Here is a 21,569-nt window from a genome sequence, read left to right on the forward strand (position 1 = left end):
GGACACACACACACACACACACACACACTTCTGGCCATGTCTTTTTCATTTACATTTGGTTGCACAATGTATATTAATTTCCCCCATTGGCCAGAATTAATTAAACTTTTTTAATCTGGCAGAAAACAAAGAAGAAAAATAAAGCTGTGCCTGCACTACATTTTTTTTTTTTCCCTCACACACGTTTGGTCCAAGATGATCATTTATTATGATGCAATTGGGTTTCTTAAGACTCTCTTGGACGCTGGTGAAGAATACATCAATTCGTGTTGATGAATCCCTTAATCTCAGGGAGTGTAGCAGCTGTGCCAGCTGTCATTCATCTGGTGTGAGATTCACTCATTTGCTGTCTGCAAAGATCTTCATTTAGCACCTACAGTAGTACTGCAGAGTACCTACCTGCTATTGCCTACATACCGCCTGCTATCTTAAACAGAAAACAGCTATTGCACATTGGAAAACAAGGCAAACTATGTGTGTGTGTAAGTAACCAACAACCACGAGATTTAAATCACAGTCCAACAAGTGAACATAAAATGAAGCAGCAGTATTTTGACCACCTGTCAGGCTTGGATTAAACTGCAGGCCTCTGTAAAAGTCTTTCTTCCTGTGGTGCAGTAAATAAACAAGGTGTTATCACAGTTCTTCAAAGGAAACCAAGCAGGTAAATGATGATTTGGAACAACCAGTGGCTAGTATCAATTTCAGCTAAGCCTGTAATCTACAGCCTCTCTCAGAAGGTGGGGAGAAAAAGTAACAGGATGACAGAAAACAGAAAATATATTCTTTAGCATTTACAGTACCTTCCTTGATTGCACTGATTACCAAGCAGACATTAGGATCTGACTGGAAATAAATGGTCTTATTTATAGTAATAGAGACTGTAGCTGATCATAATTACAACTGTTGTTTAACTATTAACAGTAATATCAACATGAACAGCACCTACAATAAATGATCGTCTACTTTCCAGGATAGCGATCTGATGCACATTATATATTTTTTATTGAGATATAAATACTATATGCATTAATATTCAAGTGCTCCAGATTTCTAACAATTAAACAGTTAGAGAGGCAGTTGCATGTTAAAACACACATATGTAACATCTCCATAAAATCACCAGGTTCTGCAACTCAACACTGTAACTCTTGCTAAAAAATGTCATAACCCCTTTTCATCACAACTGGATTGTAATAAAAAAACTGCAACATTTTACAAAATTTTGTTCCACACCCAGCAGAGGGCGGTAGATGTGTATATTGGCCGCTGTAGTCGGATATGCCAATGCCCATTAAATATAATCATTTAAAAAATGATTATCAGCTACTGTAGGAAAAATATTAAGGGTTACTCTCAGGTGTTCCATTGCCAGTAATTACTGAACTTATTGTGCTAACTGACTCCGTTTTATGGATATCTTTGTGTAAATAGTTTTGAATGGAATTTTCACATATTGTTTGTTTTACTGATGTATCTCATTGCCTTTTCTTAAATGTTAAATGTAATGTAATTTTGGATATACTTTGTATATCTGAGTAGTTTGACCTGATCACAGGAGCAGTTCTCAGCTCTAGCTGTCAGACCGTCCAGACCTTCACCACACATGTAACAGACTTATCAGCAGAGCGTCTGTATAATTGTAAGAGCCAGAGAGAAAGGTTATTGTATACTGACAGTGTATTAGCAGAAATTAAAAATAAGCTTAATTCACTAGATGATGCTGACTCTTTAATCAAAACAGACATCTCCAACTTTGCATCTCCTGAAGTATCAAAAATTGAATTAAATCACAATAATCCTAGTAATTACAATTAGAAGCACTCAGAATTACTAGGGACACCATAAAAAGATAAAAGGACAATAAAATAAAAAGCTGCATATATATATATATATATATATATATATATATATATATATATATATATATATATATATATATATTCCCACTAGTGCAAGAAGGCTGCCCATCAGCAGAGTGCAATCCTTGTGCAATATTTCTGTTTAGATCTATGCTGGCCATATCACCATATCATCATCACCAAAACCAAATTGCTTCCAAACATGTCTACTCCTCCTAGTTGTCACTTTGAGCTCACAAATCCTTAGCATAAACACAACAGCAAACAGACAGCACATTATAACCGTTAGAGGCATTTTAATCTCTGGGTTATGCTGGGAAAGTTTAGTGCCCTGTAAAATCAATACATTTAATAAAGCTTTCCTGCCCCCACCCCCCCTCCTCTTTCTCTCAGACACTCGCAAGCCAGAAACCATAATTTCGATTTGCTTCCGACTCTCAGCACTTATTTTTTGTGCCTTGAGCCTTATGATTACCTCCACCACACACACACACCGTCTTCTGCCCTCTTGCAATTCCTCCAACACTCAAAGGTTCAATGCAATCAGCACTAACACTGCAAACTACAACCAGGTCACAGAGCGGGCAGCTGGAGCCCAGACCACAGAGGCAGGAAAGATCAAATTAATTAGACAAAATGTGTGGCAGGCTAGAGGAAAGGTCAACAATTCTGTAACACTGTCAGGACAAAAAAAAAAAAAGCTTTAGATCCCCTTTGTTTGGAGGCTCAGCCACACCTGTGATATCTTTAAGGTCATCTATCACTTTGCTTCCTCTTTTAGGTCTGTGAATTTTAACATCAGCATATAACTAGAAGCACACAAACTTTCATTTTGACTCATGCTTATTTTACAAGCAAGTTTTATTGACTGTCAGACACATGATTGTTGGGTGGATGATTTGGTTCCCTTCACTTCATTGCAGAAAATTACTGTAGCTTCAGAATATAACACGCACCCATATACATATAATTGAGGATGATACGTGGAATGCATCGGAGCGTGTTGTCTGTGATTTGCTTTCCACATTCTGTGCAGTTTCCATGCACACGCAGAAAACACAGAAACGGCGTACATGTGTCACGTTCAAATGTGTTGCCAATGCACAGCACAGCTGAGATGAAAGCAATACAATATAAGAAGCTACTGAAACATGCGTGAAAGCTGTAGCTACAGGAACAGAATATTTAGTCAATGAGATCATATAAGAAATGGTGCAATCAATGACCGAGAACAAATGTATTTGTGTGATGTTTTATCTTTGCAATTAGTATTATTTAAGACGTCCCATGTATTACAATAGTAAGATGCTAAATTAACATGCATCAACTAAAACTAATTTACAGTATAGAATTTTTGCACAGCAGGCTTTAAATAAAATGCAGTATGTAGCAAAAGTATGTAGGACTTTTGTAAAATGCTAAACATAATTAAAACATAGTTAGCATTGCAATGGTTTAGCAGTGTATAACACTGAATGCTCACATTTACAAGATTTCCTAGCTCACCAGTCAAAGAAATGTCTTTGGGAAAGTTAACTGCTGGAAGACAGCTGGAATGCAGCTCTTTTTCATTTCTTTTTTGGTTTTGTATATCTGTATGGTCAGAATTTTGCATTATAATACCGAAAGTTCACATTTTAAAAATACATTAATAATAGTGTAAGTAATCACACGGACAAAATGCAATGAAACACTGACGCATGTGCATATCTCAAAATAATTCCAATGGTGCTTAATGCAGCATGCAAATAGCGTTTGGTACCTTGTGGCATTTGTTTTTAGGTGTGTATCCCTTTAAAAAAAAAAAAAACAAGATCCTGTTTCTTAATTAGTTGATGCGCGCACTTTTTGAAAACAGGATATAGTTTCCGGTAAGGGATTTGGCCGGGGAGAGGAAACAGGTGAAGAAACGGGAGAAGAGCATACGAGAGAGGGTGCAAGTTGTGGATTTGTTGTTTTTCATTGATTTATAGCTACTGAATGTTTGAAATACATTTGTTAAATCGGGTTCTTAGAAAAAGAAAAACGTCAATCACTAGAATAAAATGGTTAAATTATACTTGAATGTGTGTGTGACCTGGATGGCTTGTGGTGACGTCAGACCAGGAAGGATATGCACACAGAATGGTGAGTGAATGCGCTATTGCACCGGTTTATTGCAAAATAAAAGTTTTAAACAGAAAACAAAACACTGAACAAACAAAACGGCATGTTGGCCAAAGTAAAATAGACAAACAAACAAACAGTGGACGAACCCAAACAAGTATTGTGCGGGTCCTCCCACACAAGTAGCAATTGTTATATTTTAGATTTTAAACTCTTTCTCCTCTCTCTCTCCCCCATTCTTCACTGCGAATACCCAACCCCGAGTGAGTGATTCGTGCCTCTATATCTATACAGCTGTGCCGTGATTCAATTGCTAATTAATCATTTACTTGAAATCCTGTCATGTGAACTAATTTGTGCAATCCCCGTGCTCACATACTATTACATATTTCATCTGCATTGTGCAATCCCCGTGCCTAAATACAAATATACATTTTAAAACACCCATGCTACATAACCTAATGTATACCCTGTGCAAAAATATATACACACCAACAAAACACATTTTTAGCCTTTTTAGAGACATCCATTTTCTTGTTTACAGTGTGTAGTATTTTAATTTCCCGCTTAGATTGCATATAGTGACATGACATAATTACTGCACAGCACTGTGTGCATGGCGAATATTACATGCAGGTACAGTTTTGTTAATGTATTTTTTTTTTGTATGAAATACAAATAATTATGAAATTATTTTTATTTCTTAAGAATATTGTAAAAATCAATACGTTTAATTATTTTTGATTCGCAAGCTCGCGTCCGGTGTGTATAGTTCTTAACATGCAAGCCCATGCCCACTGACGTGTTTGATTTGGCAGCGTATGTTGCAGAACTGCGCTTACACTCTGACTTAAGACTGTGTTTGTTAACATTTATGTATTTAGCTAAATCTGGACTTTTTTTTTGTTAAATCTCAGAAAAAATACGCGATTTACATTAGGGGTGAGACCGAATAGTCAAACATTCGACTATTCGATAACGATGGCACCTATCGACAAGTGAATCCAACATTCGAAAGTTACAAAAAAAAAAAAAAGTATATATTGATTTTATTTTAAAGCCTGTACTGCTGACTGGCTCTCTATGTAGCAGTAATGAAAATTGACTGGAGGGTGGGATTTGTTATTTCTTGTCTGTGATTGGCTAAACTAGAACATACCTCGGCTAACGATGGCTTCCTCACAGAAAAGTTCTGCATGGAAATACTTTGACAAAGTAAATGAAAACACTGTTAAGTGTAAAATATGTGCAGTGCAATTAAACTACCACAAATCTACAACTGGTATGTTAACCCACCTAAAAGCCAAACACCCTTCTGTGACGCTAGCAACGACAGAAAAGGAAAGAGGACCGCAACAAACCGCCATTGCATCCTTTGCGGTGAGGCCTCGTCAGTGTGACAACATACGTGCTGAAAAAACATCAGCCCTTATTGCTAATATGGTGGCAAAGAACATGCTTCCCATAAGTTTTGTTGAAGGTGAGGGATTTCGGTAGTTGATGAAATTTGTGGAACCTGAATACACAGTCCCTGCACGAAAAACAATTGCCACTTGACTCGAAAAAATGCATGCCGATTTAGCAGCGTCTGTCCGCAGAAACCTGTCAAAGGCTGAGAAGGTGGCGATTACTACAGATGCGTGGACTGCACTGAATACCGAGTCGTACGTCACAATAACCATTCATTTCATAGAGGATTGGAAAATGAAAAACGTAGTTCTACAGACTCGCGCCACGCCAGAGAGGCATACAGCAGAGAATCTCGCAAATGTGTTAAACACCGCTGTAGACCATTGGGGATTACGGGGGTAAATCACTGCCTGTGTTCATGAAAATGCCAGCAACATCATCTTAGCAAACTCGGGAGTTTGTTGAATGGGACTCGAATTTGTGCTTTGCACACACTCTGCAGCTCGCCTTCAACGATGGCTTTAAACTTGGTGCCATACATAATGTAGTCGGTGCGGCCAGCCGTCTTGTGTCGCACTTTGTGCAATAGCTACTCAGGCTCTGAAGTTGAAACAAAAACAACAAACTCTGCCTGAGCATCGTCTGGTGCAGTATTGTCGGACCCGATGGACATGCTGATTTTTTAAAACAAGAATAAGTGAACATGATAATAATAATGGACATTGCTAGCCTAACTATTCCTAAAGTTTTTGTTAGGAATTTTTTTTGCTTCCATGGAAAGCTAGTGCGTTAATGCCACTCAGGCCTTTTTGTTCATTTATTTATTTATTAATATATTATTAAGCTAGCTACATACATAGCAAGCTATTGCCTATACAAGCTATTTATTTTTTATTCACTGGAACTCGAACGCACAGGTATGTTTCCGATTTGATTTAACGTAGTGCAGGACATTTTTTTTACACTTATCGGCACTGTTCACTGCCGTTTCACTGACACACTCGCCGCTTCAAACATAATTTCTCCAGTTCAACAAGTCCTACCTAGAGTAATCGTCAACGGCTCATTTGAAAGGCAACAACTTGGCTTAATTAGCAGTCATTTATGTATTTATTTAAAATGTTCTATCTTTTTTTTTTTTTTTTTAACAGAACTGCCTCTTTAGTAGCGCCCCCCTTAGTGACACTCCAAGCCCCCCCCCCCCCCCCCAACCAACCTCCCAGGGGTGCGCGGCCCCAAGTTTGTGCACCACTGCTTTAGAGGTACATGTAAAATGTTCATGAATGTTGAATGAAGATTTAATGCCTCTATTCCCTGTTTCAGAATGAAAGGCACGTATCCATGTAATATACCACGATGTAATACCTGTAAATATATAAATAACGGGTATTTAGAATAAATAGAGTAAACATGTTAATGTGTGCAGTTGTTTATGTTACTGTTAGCATAATTGTAACTGTAATTATAACTGAACAAAATATAATTGTAATTGTTATTTTAAGTAAACTAATCTGCTGTCATTGTAATTAGAATTGTAACTGACCCCAGGTCTGCTCCAGGGCAGGCTCAAGACATGCTAATGAGGCAACACTGGGAAGCTCACAGGTTTATTTACAATGTTTACATGAATCACTTCTCTCTTCTTCATTCTTTGTATACTTTGGCTTCTGTTCATCAGTTTCTCACATATTAAAAGGGGTACTTTTTCTCCCTACCAGCATAATTTTTTTTTTTATTGTGTCAAAAAGCAGTAAAATCTGTGGCTTTGTGACAGACGCCCCCCAGGACTGTAAAGGCCCTAATACTGTAGGCTCCTTGCGTGCTAGCCCTTCATAACACCTGATTTAGAGCAGATTAAATAAAGGTGTAAACAGCTGTCCAGCAGCAGGAACAATGAGACACAAAATAAGATTTTCATCAGATTACCTCCACTGATTATCCAACTTTATCTCAGATGAATCTGTCCAACTCGAAAAAATGACAGTTCTACCATCAACCCCTACTGTGATTTAAACAAGTCGATCGTCTCTGTGTGCACTGCACGTAGACTTTCAGGAGGGAATGATAAGTGACTCTGTTGAGGATTGCTGATGCCATAAAACTATTTTGTATATATAGTGATTCTGATTACTTACTGTAAAGAAATAATGAATCCATCATCCTAAATAGCTCGTGGGAATGTGACTGGAACCTTAAGGTAATTATTTAATGGGTAATTAAGGCTCCAGCCACCGAATAAAAGACCCACTTTGAGCTCAGAGCGGCAGAGAGTTTAAAAGAGTTGTGAGGAGAGTTAATGAAAATAAGAACGAATGCTAACAGCCAGTGAACAAGGTACTCATTTCTATAAAATTATAGTTTTTTGTTCGTCTCACTTTGGCCCCTGTGCCCTTTTGCTTCTTGTGTGTTTTTGTTAAAACTGTTTATTTTTGTTATTTAATAAATATACAGCTTCGGGAGTTTCAGCCCCGTATCGTTTGTTTGTGCCGCTTTCTGAACCTGACCTCACCACCCACACGCACCACTCTAGCCATCCATGACAATGCCCCACTTCTAGTGGGCAAAACAGCAAATCTAACACTTTCATGTAGAGCTAAGACTAGGTTGTGATGATTAAGAGCCATTTTAGAATTTGTTGCAAATTTCCAACTCCAAAAAGGAACAAACAGTTTGATTTCCTTCGCAGTTTTGTCATGTCGAATCAGTGTCATTCTGGTTGCCTACGGTGCCCTACACCCTACTGACAATGTGATGCCAGGATTTTCTATATTTTGTGTCCATTATTTATGACCAGATACTGCAACAATTAATAATAAACATGGCTGTTTAAGTTGAATGAAGGAAAACAATAATGCAGAACCCGACCAAAATTATAAGAAAATGGCATTTAAACCAAACTTCACAACCACAAGAGACCAGAGGAAGAAAGCAATCTCTGTTTAATAGAATTTACAGTAATTACACTTGATCAATAATCAGCATGACAGATTAAGTCGCTGAAACTTAATTGCAGCACTGCTATCAATTAAATAATAATAAACACACAAAACGAGGTGCCTTTTACTACAAACCTTTGGGGCAACAAAAAACAGCACTTCCATGTAACATAACAAAAATAAGTAGACGGTGAAAATGCTGTCATTCTGGATGATACTTTCAACAACTCTTGTTGGAAGAAAAAAGCATTAAATTACCTAACAAAGATTTTGCACTAAATTGAAGTCATTGCTCAATGCCATGTACAAAGACATATAAATGATTTCTCATGAAAGCTAAAATTAAAAAGAAAAAGAAAAAAAGTAGAATCCTTTCCAGACAGACAGTCTTAAAGGTATTTAATCATCTTTTTTATAATCCTTTTCCTAGCATGTCCCTTGTCAGTGGTATTTGGGGATACCATGTAATCTAAGGGGTGTTGCTTTCTTGGGTAATTGTTTAAAAGAGCCACTATCTTTCCAGCTGTAGCTGCAATCACTGTACAATAGGGATCATAGAGAATTCCCCAACGAGATGGCCAGCATGCATTTTTCATAAAGAGATTATCCCCCAGCTTGCTCAGCTCATTCTGATTTATTTATTTTTATATAATTGTTTCCGAGTTGGCCGCACAACAATCACAAATGTCCCACATTAAAAAGGACAAAGCACTCTACTGTGAAACCTATAAAACCAGGTTATGAGGCATAATGTAATTTCCACATACTTACATATATATGGAGGAACAAAATTACTGCAAAACAAAAGTACTGCATTGTACATCATAATGTGTGGTCCAGGGTGTACATAACTGATTATGTGGATGTACAGTATTGTATTTATAAAACATAAAATTACAGTACTAATTTGCATAGATAAAACCATAGTACTGGGGATGACTACAATACTTATTGTACAGTACATATGTACATTTAGGTGGATTATATGCAAAGTATGTGCCAGCTTACAATTACTTCTGCTTTTATTTTTTAAACTTTATACTGTTGCAGTTATGCCTGCTTATACTTTGCATTTTGTTGTGAAACAATTTCATAAAGGGTTGTGCCATTATTAGATTTACATCCACCATGTTTTAAATATTAAACAGGGTAACTACGGGGGCTCCCAAGTGGTGCATCCAGTAAAAGGGCTCTGCGTGGAGTGCAGGATGCGCTTTATAGCCTGGAGAGTGAAGGTTCGAATTCAGGCTATGTCACTGTTGACCGTGACCGGGGGTTCCTAGGTGGCGGCACACAATTGGCCAAGCGCCGCCCGGGTAGGGAGGGCTTAGGTCGGCAGGGGAATCCACGGTTCACCGCGCACCAACGACCCCTGTGGCCGATAGGGCGCCTGTGGTTCTGCAGTGGAGCTGTCAGATCTGTGTTGTCTTCCAGCACTATAGGTCTGGTGGCCTCGCTGTGGATCCGCAGTGCGAAAAAATGACGGATTGGCAAGAGCACGTTTCAGAGGACGCGTGTTCCAGCCACCATTTCCTGAGTCGACGGGGAGAGGGTTGTGAGCGGTGAGCCAAGGATACAGATAACAATTAGGCATACAAAATTGGGGAGAAAAATCGGAGTATAAAATTGGCGACGACTAAATTAAAAAAAAAAAAACAGAGTAACTACATCTTTTCATTGTGTTGATACTGAGAAGGCATTGGAAGGGAGGCACACATACTAAATACAGTACAAGATATGCATGCTTGAAAAATCTTTTGATAAAAACCTAAACACAAGCTGAAAAAAGTAAATGTTTATACTCCTTACATGCCTGCTCTTAAAAGCAAAGGAGAAAACACATTCCTTTGGTGTGCTACAATCCTGGGTTATAGATTGTATCACCATGGACTCCTGGCTGTACACATTTAAAAATATACATTTCTGATATTTTTTGAAAACACAGCAAAACAAAAAAAAAAAAAAAAAAGAAGAAAAAAAAAATCTGGAGGAAAGGCCAAAAACATAAAAGGGATCAAGGGTCTTACTTTATCCGAAGCCTCGGAGGCCAGCAGGTTGGTAGCAAAGGTCTGGAGTTTGTGATGAGCCACGTTCTTCAAGGCAGCCAGGCTGCGGCGGGTCATGGCCTGTTTAAGGTTGACAGCGGGGTGGCTGAGCGAATCTACCGCTGCTGGAACAGCCTCATCACAGGCATTAAGGATCTCCACCGCAGTGATCCCCATTACACAGCGATCCAGCGCACCTGCAGAGAACAAAATAATTTAGAAACATATCCTAAAACAGCTTTTTTTTTTAATCCCTATTTTTGAGCCTAGTCTCCTTTAGTTGACATTGTTGCATCACAGAAAACAGGGTCTAAATGAACTTACAGTTGCTGTACAAAGACAAGTAGTATCTGCACAATCAACAGAGTCGGGTATTGGATTTGAAAAAGTTCTAAACAGATTTCAACCACAATACTGTTTGTCATTTTATTTTTAGTTTTTTTTTTAGATTTGTATTATTTCTTTTTAATTCTGATTCCACATTCTGGCCACTCTGAAACTTCAAGGGTGTAAGTGTAACAGTAAACCAATTGATTCGATAGCACAGCCTGAGCCCTGCACATGTGTCATATTACTGGTACCAGTGACATTTCCTAGAATTTACTGAATAATCTGGTTATACACCAGAGACACATCTTAAACCACAACAAATAATCCTGCACAGCTCAGTGTTTTTATTTATTTTTTTATTTTAGGACATAGTTTAAGAATGATTTGGCATTTTGTTGTTTGTTTATTAAAGACTGTCGATTTATAGAAAAGTTGAGACCACCAAAATAACAGACCAAATACTGAATTGCAATAAAGAGAATGAGCCTATGAAAATAAAAAGAGAATATTTTGTATTGTACTTTGGATGATTAAATATCCTTGTTGGAGGCAGTTCCCCTTTAATATTCTATCAATTGTGTTGTAGTACAAAAAAGCTTTTGGGCTGTAGTATAAAAAAGCTTTTGGGCTGTGAACATAAAAAACTGGCTTCAAGAAAAAAGTAAACCTGTTACCTTTCATTTACTTTCGAAGGAATTTTATGCTTCTGTAACAAATAAAGATGGAGAGCAGTACAGCATTTCCATCTTATTAGTCTGCGAGCCGGTATCAATCGTTTTTTAAATGAGCCGCCGTACAGCAGAAAAGTTAATTTAGCGAAAGATGCTGCATTTAACACAGCAATGTATTCGTAGCAGTAATTTAAAAACTGAGACGAAGTGGAAATGACAAAGCAACACACTATCCCCCAATAACACCTGCAGACCTGGAGAAGCTAAAAAAACATCGTGTTAGACTTATTCATGTAATTTACAAAGTTAAATATGGCCATTAATGAATTAGCATAATAGGTTAATGTAATTGATATACAGAAATGTACTTAATATTTGAATAAATACATGCTATATTTACAATTAAACGTATGTTAATATATAAAAATAAACATGTTTAAACAAATTTTGTTTACATTACACTGGAACTATTTTTTTGTGCATAGTGATATTTACTGTTATTGAACATATTTTTTGTGTTAATTAAAAAAGTAAATAAATATAGTAATTTTAAATTCGATTTATAACAGTATTAATGCACTCCAGGAGGTGGGCTAACAAGAGAGAACAGCTTTGCATCGGGCCTTATAACCCCCTAAGTAAGCGGTTATCTCATGTTAACCCACCCCCTGTCGTACCTCAATGCTTCATTAGTTCATTAGGAATTAATTATGTACACCAGAAAGCTTCTGTTTATCATAACACTCTTAAGTTTATAAAAAAAAAAAAACACTTCCAAAAATCCAGCAAAAACTATAATGGAGAATGTAGACAAAAAAAACCAGTGTCACTAGAGTGTCTTAACTGCTATAGAGGAAGGCTATGTTAACTTAATTCACAAGCAAAGTATTTTTTTTCTGATTTGACACTGCTGTAAAGATTGATGTAAAGTGGAATACGGTTCAATACATGTACCAGTAACAAGCAATCGTTTCTTTAGAGTTTAGTAGCAATTTGATTTTACTTTCACAAAAAAACTTGCAGATAAATGTTGGTCTTCATAAAGGATAATTATAACAAAGGAAACAACATTAGGACAGTCCAATTTAAGAAAATTAAGATAGTAATAAAAACACAGGAGTCATCTTGTAAGACCTTTGGGGCAACAGTGAACCTATATCTATAAAACAGGCATGTTTTAGTGTAATTCTTTCCCATGTGACTTCTCTGCTCCCCAGCCGGGGATGAGACATTTGGATAGTAAAAATCCTACTAAAAGTTTCCTTAATCAGCTCTCTGGGGCTGTAACCTACTCAGCAATATGTCTTTAAAACTGGGTTTAACAGCTTGTATAAACAAGCTAATGCATCTAATGTAGTTATTAAAATACTGACATCAAAAATCAGTCTTATTCAAGAGAAAATATCTCAGAAGTTTATGGCTCCTGTTTGCCATTGTGCTGTAGCTGGAACACAAAGCATGGTAAATACAATCTGAACATAGCAAAATCATGGAAAACACAGCACATAAATCATGTACCATGTTGTTAAAACACGAGTATGAGAAAGAGCTATATTGTATCATAATAAATAAATGGAAAAATAGAGCATAGTGAATAAAACAGATTTTTTACAATGTGTTCATTTTAGTTCAACAACAAAATTACTGTTAATGTGACAATTTAAATAAAAAGTAACACAGGAGGATCTAAAATCACTACAAACAATATAAATATGAATAAGAACGTATACATTTGAGTTTTAATATACACTGTCAAACTGAAAAGAATGATGAAATATCTATAAATGAATGTACTGTATAAGAATTATAACAGAAACATACTATACAGTAAGAATTGTAATAGAATTATACTGGGCTAGGAAGTAAATGTGTGCCACTCTCTGAAAAAGGAACGTCTTTGTGGTAGTAAATATAAATAGGAAGCATTTTACTGGTGCTTACATATAACTAGAAGGAACAGATTAGAATTCCTCATCAGAGTAAGGGTCAGCACTTGTACACGTTTACCTTTTCATTAACGTTTAGGCAATTGTCTATACTATAGTATGGACTATTTATTGGGTGATTCAATACTTAATCTACAAAAGGATCCCACCCTGAACTTCTCTGATTTCAACCAAAATAATTTTGGCCATAGTGGACTGTACATTGGGCCATCTTTTTGCTCCATATCTTAATTTTTGTTATGGCCCAATAAAAGGGGTACCTTATCACCCTTTTAGCCAATGAAAATTGAGAAAATGTTAGGCATATATAACACAATGTTCTAAGAAAACCTCGAGCCATGAAACTTACCATACTTTTAGAACTGTGCCTCTCTATGATTTAAACATGTTTTTGGACACAAAATAGTTTGGAAATTTCATCCTGTAACTATTCCATAACTATTTGAGCCATCATTAGGTTTAACAGCGTACTAATTTTCGGTTTCAACATGCATTTACAGGTGAAACATTTCAGTTAGCCCAAGTTCAATATTATTTCAACATTAGTTCTTGCATACCAGTATCCATCTGCCAGACATAAACTGATCCATCTGAACAGCCCACCACCAGGTAGTCATCTGAGGGCCTCCACTTTATCACTTGAATTGGGAAAAGATGGCGAGACGCGAGCATGATGCACTTCCTCTCACGCAGACTCAGGAGTCCCACCGAGTGATCACTGGCCACAGAACAGACACAGTGCTGAACTCGTGTCTGCACCAAAATAAAAATAAAAGTTACATTAAAAAAAGGAAACATTGTTGCTCACACCTGTCTGGAAAATACTTTTGTTCTTACCAGAGAAACCTACACTAGTTTGAGGGTCTGAAATCATTTGTAAGAGAAATTCACTACCGGGTGAATTTTTGTTAATACCAGTGTTTCCTTATTGTCACAAGCCACTTCACATAGATCTTCACATCAAGAAATTTTACACTGAATAGAACATTTCAATAAACTTCAAAAGGCATCCCTCACATTTTTTACCTTTTCAATGACCGTAATGTAATACATTATTGTTAGAAACACTGCCAAAGATTACTGTGAATAAATACACATCAAAACTTTGTCATACACTTTACTGGCAAAGAAAAGCAAAGACAGCTCTGCCTCTGCGTATATATTAATTGAATTGGCCCCAGTATTGCATATTGCAATTTCATAATGACATCATTCATCCAGACTATCAGAAGCAAGTGTCAAGAAACAAATCTGTTTACTTGATTCAACCACAAGAGAAATCCCTTTCTGAAACCTGAAAATTATCTCTGAAAACACCTTCATGTCAATTCAGGTTGCTGGTGTGTGACGCATTGATGCATGAGTCCTTCACTTTCAATTTATTGGTGAATTTATTCCAAGATACTGCTTAACATTCTGGGCAATATACAGAGAAGTTCACTTCATTACCAGTTGTAGTTCTGTTATATTATATAAAAGCAGAAAAATGCAAAAGGACATGAAAACCATTAAACAGAAACTAAAAAGATGAACCTGATCAAGTAAAAAGAGATTTAACAAAGCAAATGCAAGGGTAAAAGGTAAAAGCTTGGTAACTGGTCTCAGTTTCAATTATGCAGACAAGCAATAAGTGCTATATTATACCACAAAAAAACAATACCACTACTAAGCATGTGATTCTTGCCAGTCTACTGTGTTTTATGTACAATACACCGGTAAGTATCAATCCAGTGAATTTTGTACACGCAGTAATAGTAATTCTACAATACATTATCAATGTACTATATTTGGCACTGACTTCTGATAGAGAGACTTCCTCATAAGACCTTAATATGTTAAAAAATATATACATTATAATACCAGCAGATAAAGGTTCTGGGGTGGTAGTAATGAACAAAGTTGATTATATGAAAGCAGTAGGGACTGAATTGCAAAATATAAATACATATGAAGAAGTACAAACTAATAACATTCATATCGTAATAAAATGTGAGAATTTTACAAGACAGATTGTATAAAAATGGATTTATATCAAAAGAATTACCAAATTACATGCTCCCTCAAAATCCAAGAACAGGTTTGGTTACAGGTAACCCAAAAATGCACAAAGATAAACACCCAATGCAAATGATTGTTAGCACAATTGATAAGCCAACATACAGGTAGTGGACAAACAAATGGAAACACCTGGGTAAATGAGGGACACCACGTATATTGAAATCAAGGGCTTCCACACAGGTGTGGCTAATGCGTTAATTAGCAAATAACATCCCAGCATGCTTAGGGTCATGTATAAAAATGCTGGACAGGCTTGGTTGCCTATAATTATGGCTAGCATGGCTGCAAGAGACTTCAGTGATTGTCAGTGACAGTGAGGGGTGATTGTTGGGGCGCATTTGGCAGGAGCTTCAGTGACGAAGACAGCTCAACTTGCTGATGTTTCACAAGCAACGGTGTCTAAGGTGATGTTGGCATGGAACTCAGAGGGAAAGACATCATCAGCAAAGGGCAACATTGGGCGGAAGTGCATACTCTAGGATCGTGATATCCATGCATTAATTCGAAGTGCAAGGCAAAACAGGCGAGCAACTGCAGATCAATTAACTGCAAATTTCAACCTGGGGCACGAGCAGGCAGTTAAATCAAAAACGGTCTTGGTGTTTCCATTTTTTTGTCCACTACCTGTACGTTATTGCAGAAATAGCTGAGAGGCAGTTGCAGCCACATGTTGAAAGTTTACCTAGCTATGTTAAAGATACAACACATTTTCTGAATAGGATTAACAGATTAAAAAATAAACTTCCAGAGAATACTATTTTATTTTGCATGGATGTAAAATCCCTGTACCCCAGTGTTCCTAGGGATGACACTTTAGAGGCATGTAAAGAGGCACTGGACAAAAGAAAAGAGAAGAACATAATACCTACAGAAGAGGTATTAAATATGATCAAGATAGTTTTAGGAAATAGTTATTTTACATTTGGAAATAAATGTTTCAAGCAGAATTATTGCACAGCAATAGGCTCAAAGTTAGGCATGCATTTTGCAAGCACATATATGGGTAAATGGGAGGATATGTTTTTGGGTAAAGTATACAAGAAACCTTTAGAATACATAAGATACATGGATGACATTTTCGGAATATGGACACATGGTGAGGAATCTCTTTTCCAGTTTCATGAATTAGCAAATAATATCCATCCTAATATTTTGGTAGATCTAAGGTGGACAAAATCAGAAAATGAATTCTTAGATACCTTGGTTAAACTTGATCAAGGATTTATTAAAACAGATCTTTACTCAAAACCTACTGATAATCATCAGTACCTACACATGTCATCTTCACATCCTATCCATACAAAAAGAGCCAGTCCTAAAGGACTGGGTATAAGGATAAAAATAATCTGTTCTGATGAAATACATATGAAGAAGCATGTGTATGTGTGTGTGTGTGTATATATATATATATATATATATATATATATATATATATATATATATATATATATATATATATATATATATATATATATATATATATATATATATATATATATAATTAGCTCAAAGAGATCAATAGGGGAAAATGTGTTTGTCATATAGAAGCACTCGTTCAGCAAAACCCGTTGTAGGGCTTTGTTTACACAGAACACCCCACGATATGCAATATCACATTAACAAGATTAGAAATGTGTGACGTGTGGAGGAAAATGTACAGTATTCTTTAAAAACTGTATGTCAAAAGAAAATTGCAATACCACAAGTACATATCATTTGGAGCAAACAAGTTTATTTTAAGACAAGAGATGTTCACAATCTCTTTAAATTAAACTTTGATTGTTTTATTGTTTTTTGTGTGTACGTATTGATTGCAGTCTCCAGGCTGCAACCTATATGGACATCCACTTTGCGGATTCATATGTGAATTTTTTCTTTCAGATTTCAACTCTGTGGACACTACTGTCTATCACACATCACCTACTTATTAGACAATTTGGCAGTCTGAGCTCACAGTGGGAGAACACACAAAGCGCATAGAGCGTTTAATGTGCAATGACTCACTTTTATGACATTCATATTTTACAAGGCATTAGAGAGAAGTAAAATAATCAGCTGATATATATATATATACATATAGATACAGTACATAGAAAAGCAACACCAGTATCAATCATGGTTCAACCCTACATAAAATGTAATCAACTTGATAAACTTTCAGCAGGAACCTTGGACATGAAGAGGCTCAACAGAGACTGTGGTGAAAAAGACTACCTAGAAGGAAACCTGCCTGTATTACAAATGGGGAAAATCATTCTGTTCTCCATCACTGCCACCATGCACTAACAAACAAAAATCATTCTCATCAGAAGTTTGTAAGACTCGTTTTTTTTCTTTGCTTTTCAGTGTTTGTAGTAATTATTTGGTGTTACCTGAACTAATACTGTGTTTGCAAGACATTCCATATATTTAAATGCAACTGGAAGAATACACTTACTCAAACAGTACACTAGTGGAATAGCATGCACAGCTTTAAGGAGCCTGTCCTGGTGAGGGATTCATGTTTTGTCTTGTTACAAAATAGACTTGCTTGGTGAAACTGGAGTCAGTCGCTTAAACTATATTATGCATATCTGTTCGTTTATTATTATTATTATTATTATTTATTTCTTAGCAGACGCCCTTATCCAGGGCGACTTACAATTGTTACAAGATATCACATTATTTTTTACATTTAATTACATTATTTTTTACACATTATTTTTACATACAATTACCCATTTATACAGCTGGGTTTTTACTGGAGCAATCTGGGTAAAGTACCTTGCTCAAGGGTACAGCAGCAGTGTCCTCCACGGGGATTGAACCCACGACTCTCCGGTCAAGAGTCCAGAGCCCTAACCACTACTCCACACATACTGGTTTATCCATGCTAAATCCTTTAAAAATATGCATCACTTTACCAGAGATAGGACCTGCTGTATTAAGCTAAATAAACCTGGTATTAAAAGACGACACTGGTCAAAGGGTAAGTAAGCACTACTGAACCACCAACAGGGTGATTTTATGACTTAATCAGTAATGTGGTTGGTCCTCCAGTATGTCAAGAGGGAACGCTTCAAAGCACAGGTATACTAAGCACTTGGGTGTTATAGATTTCAACAGATATACTGTAGTATCTAGCCTCCTCTCACATATCAATTAAATGCTCCAGTCTTTATGTACAATTATTGATATGCTATTAACCACCAGCATAACTAAGCAGGTCATTAAATCCACGGTTATTCTCAGACAGGGTTATCTACAGTTTGCTCCATGTTGGGTAATGGACAGTGTCCTTCCCAAGTAAATCTGGGCGCATTCCTGGGTAAAGGGAACAGCTAGGGACAGAGATGAATCAATTACAACAACCCCAAAATTTCCCTTGGATAACTGGAAAACAGAACTAGACACAGTAAAAGGATAAAGGGATCATAGATACATTAAGGGACATTGAAACCTGTAAAAGCACATTTAAAATGTGCAAATATATTTGTAAAAATAAAAGTGAAATTGTAAATAAAGAAAATAAAAATATTCAGTCTTAAAAAATCTGTCATGCAAGGATAGCAACCTTGTACATGGTATATTTTGCATAAAATGTAATAAAACAAAATATGTAGGAGAGACAGGTATATCATTATATAAAAGAATGCAAGTAAATGAACCAATAGTTCAGCACTTTATAAGGAACAGACACACCATGGATGATCATTAGCTATATAGAGAATGACATCACAAAGACATTAGATTTAGATGGTTACCATGGCATCAAAAGCCTATAAAATAGCCTATAAATAGTTTTCAAACACACTTTCCCTTGACAAAGTTGGCTCTTTATATATAAGTTTTTTGATAAAATCGATTTTTGATTTAATCCTGATTATATATATATATATATATATATATATATATATATATATATATATATATATATATATATTAGGGCTGCTACGATTAAGTCAAAAATTGATTTTATCAAAAAACAATCAAGATAAATACTGGATAATCAATTCATAAATTTAATTTTTGTAACGAGCATAGTTAATAACATTATTTAAGTTTATGAACAAAACTACACCGAACGCCCTGCATTGCTATTTACAGAATTTCTGCCAAAGACAAGCAGTGTGCGTGTTCTTCTTTTCCTGCTTGTGTTAACTAGCATCTGATTTGCTGGTCCCATACTGACTATCAGAGAATCAGTTTTGAAAATGCTGTGTAAGTGCACGCCCTCTGTGTATTCAATGTAAAACAAAAAGCGTGCTACCTTGGATCCATAGCAGGTCGACAGGCTGGTATTCCTGGTAAACAACACGTGCACATTGAAGAAAAGTGACGGTATATGGCTTGCGCTTCTTTGGAGTTTCAAAATAAACTGTTAAACCTGGGTATAATAGTGTTTTCTACGATGTCTTTTTCAAACTGGGCTGCGTGCTCCAGCTGCTTTTCCTGATTGATGGCAACGTCTAGTCGATGTAAGTACGATGTATACACATAAACAAGCACTAGTACTACAGTTCCACGCCAGCATAAAAACCATTAGAAAGACCACAACAATCACAGAGCAAAAAATAAGTCAAACTAAACATATCACATCCACGATCAGTCAGTATTCCAAAACAAGGACAACAAAACGAAAATATATAGTCTAGTTAAATGTGTGTTTTTTCTAAGTATGAACGTAGCAATTATAGTTATCAAATGTATTTTTGTGGGCAGTACAATCACCAATATTTTTCCGAATGATTATATTTTATGTGCCCAATTAAATCGATTGCTATTTGGAAACTTAACTGAGCCCATAGCTAGCTTGATAGATAGCTAGATTGATAGATAGCTAGCTAGCTAGATAGATAGATAGCAAGCTAGCTAGCTAACTAGCTAGACAGATAGACAGATAAATAGATAGACAGATATTTCTTAGCAGACTCCCTTATCCAGGGCGACTTACAGTTGTTACAAAATATCATATTATAAAATATCACACATATATATATATATAGAGAGAGAGAGAGAGAGAGAGTATATATACACACACACATATAGACCACACACATATTATTTATTTATATATATACAGTACTGTGCAAAAGTTTTAGGCAGGTGTGAAAAAATGCTGTAAAGTAAGAATGCTTTCAAAAATAGACATGTTAATAGTTTATATTTATCAATTAACAAAATGCAGTTTACTGTCAAAAGTCATACACCATGGCAAGACTGAGCACAGCAACAAGACACAAGGTAGTTATACTGCATCAGCAAGGTCTCTCCCAGGCAGAAATTTCAAGGGAGACAGGGGTTTCCAGATGTGCTGTCCAAGCTCTTTTGAGGAAGCACAAAGAAACGGGCAACGTTGAGGACCGTAGACGCAGTGGTCGGCCAAGGAAACTTACTGCAGCAGATGAAAGACACATCATGCTTACTTCCCTTCACAATCGGAAGATGTCCAGCAGTGCCAGCAGCTCAGAATTGGCAGAAAACAGTGGGACCCTGGTACACCCATCTACTGTCCGGAGAAGTCTGGTCAGAAGTGGCCTTCATGGAAGACTTGCGGCCAAAAAGCCATACCTCCGACGTGGAAACAAGGCCAAGCGACTCAACTATGCACAAAAACACAGGAACTGGGGTGCAGAAAAATGGCAGCAGGTGCTCTGGACTGATGAGTCAAAATTTGAATATTTGGCTGTAGCAGAAGGCAGTTTGTTCGCCGAAGGGCTGGAGAGCGGTACACGAATGAGTGTCTGCAGGCAACAGTGAAGCATGGTGGAGGTTCCTTGCAAGTTTGGGGCTGCATTTCTGCAAATGGAGTTGGGGATTTGGTCAGAATTAATGGTCTCCTCAATGCTGAGAAGTACAGGCAGATACTTATCCATCATACAAAACCATCAGGGAGGCATCTGATTGGCCCCAAATTTATTCTGCAGCATGACAACGACCCCAAACATACAGCGAAAGTCATTAAGAACTATCTTCAGCGTAAAGAAGAACAAGGAGTCCTGGAAGTGATGGTATGGCCCCCACAGAGCCCTGATCTCAACATCATCGAGTCTGTCTGGGATTACATGAAGAGAGAGAAGCAACTGAGGCTGCCTAAATCCACAGAAGAACTGTGGTTAGTTCTCCAAGATGTTTGGGCCAACCTACCTGCCGAGTTCCTTCAAAAACTGTGTGCAAGTGTACCTAGAAGAATTGATGCTGTTTTGAAGGCAAAGGGTGGTCACAC

At 36.7% G+C, this 21,569-nt stretch overlaps 1 protein-coding gene across 5 annotated transcripts in view; it reads right to left on the reverse strand.

Annotated features, from left to right (window-relative positions):
• LOC117972622 (WD repeat-containing protein 7-like) overlaps nucleotides 1-21,569 on the reverse strand; it is a 218,604-nt gene that overhangs the window by 166,887 nt on the left and 30,148 nt on the right. For all 5 annotated transcript variants that reach the window (XM_058995394.1, XM_058995386.1, XM_058995407.1 and 2 more), the window contains 2 exons: nucleotides 13,864-14,059; nucleotides 10,342-10,556 (listed from right to left, as the gene is read on the reverse strand). In XM_058995394.1, coding sequence (XP_058851377.1) covers nucleotides 10,342-10,556; nucleotides 13,864-14,059 — 411 coding nt within the window. The remainder of the gene's footprint in view (nucleotides 1-10,341; nucleotides 10,557-13,863; nucleotides 14,060-21,569) is intronic.

This window comes from Acipenser ruthenus, chromosome 2 (assembly GCF_902713425.1).
Source record: "Acipenser ruthenus chromosome 2, fAciRut3.2 maternal haplotype, whole genome shotgun sequence".
Classification (NCBI taxonomy): Eukaryota; Metazoa; Chordata; class Actinopteri; order Acipenseriformes; family Acipenseridae; genus Acipenser; species Acipenser ruthenus.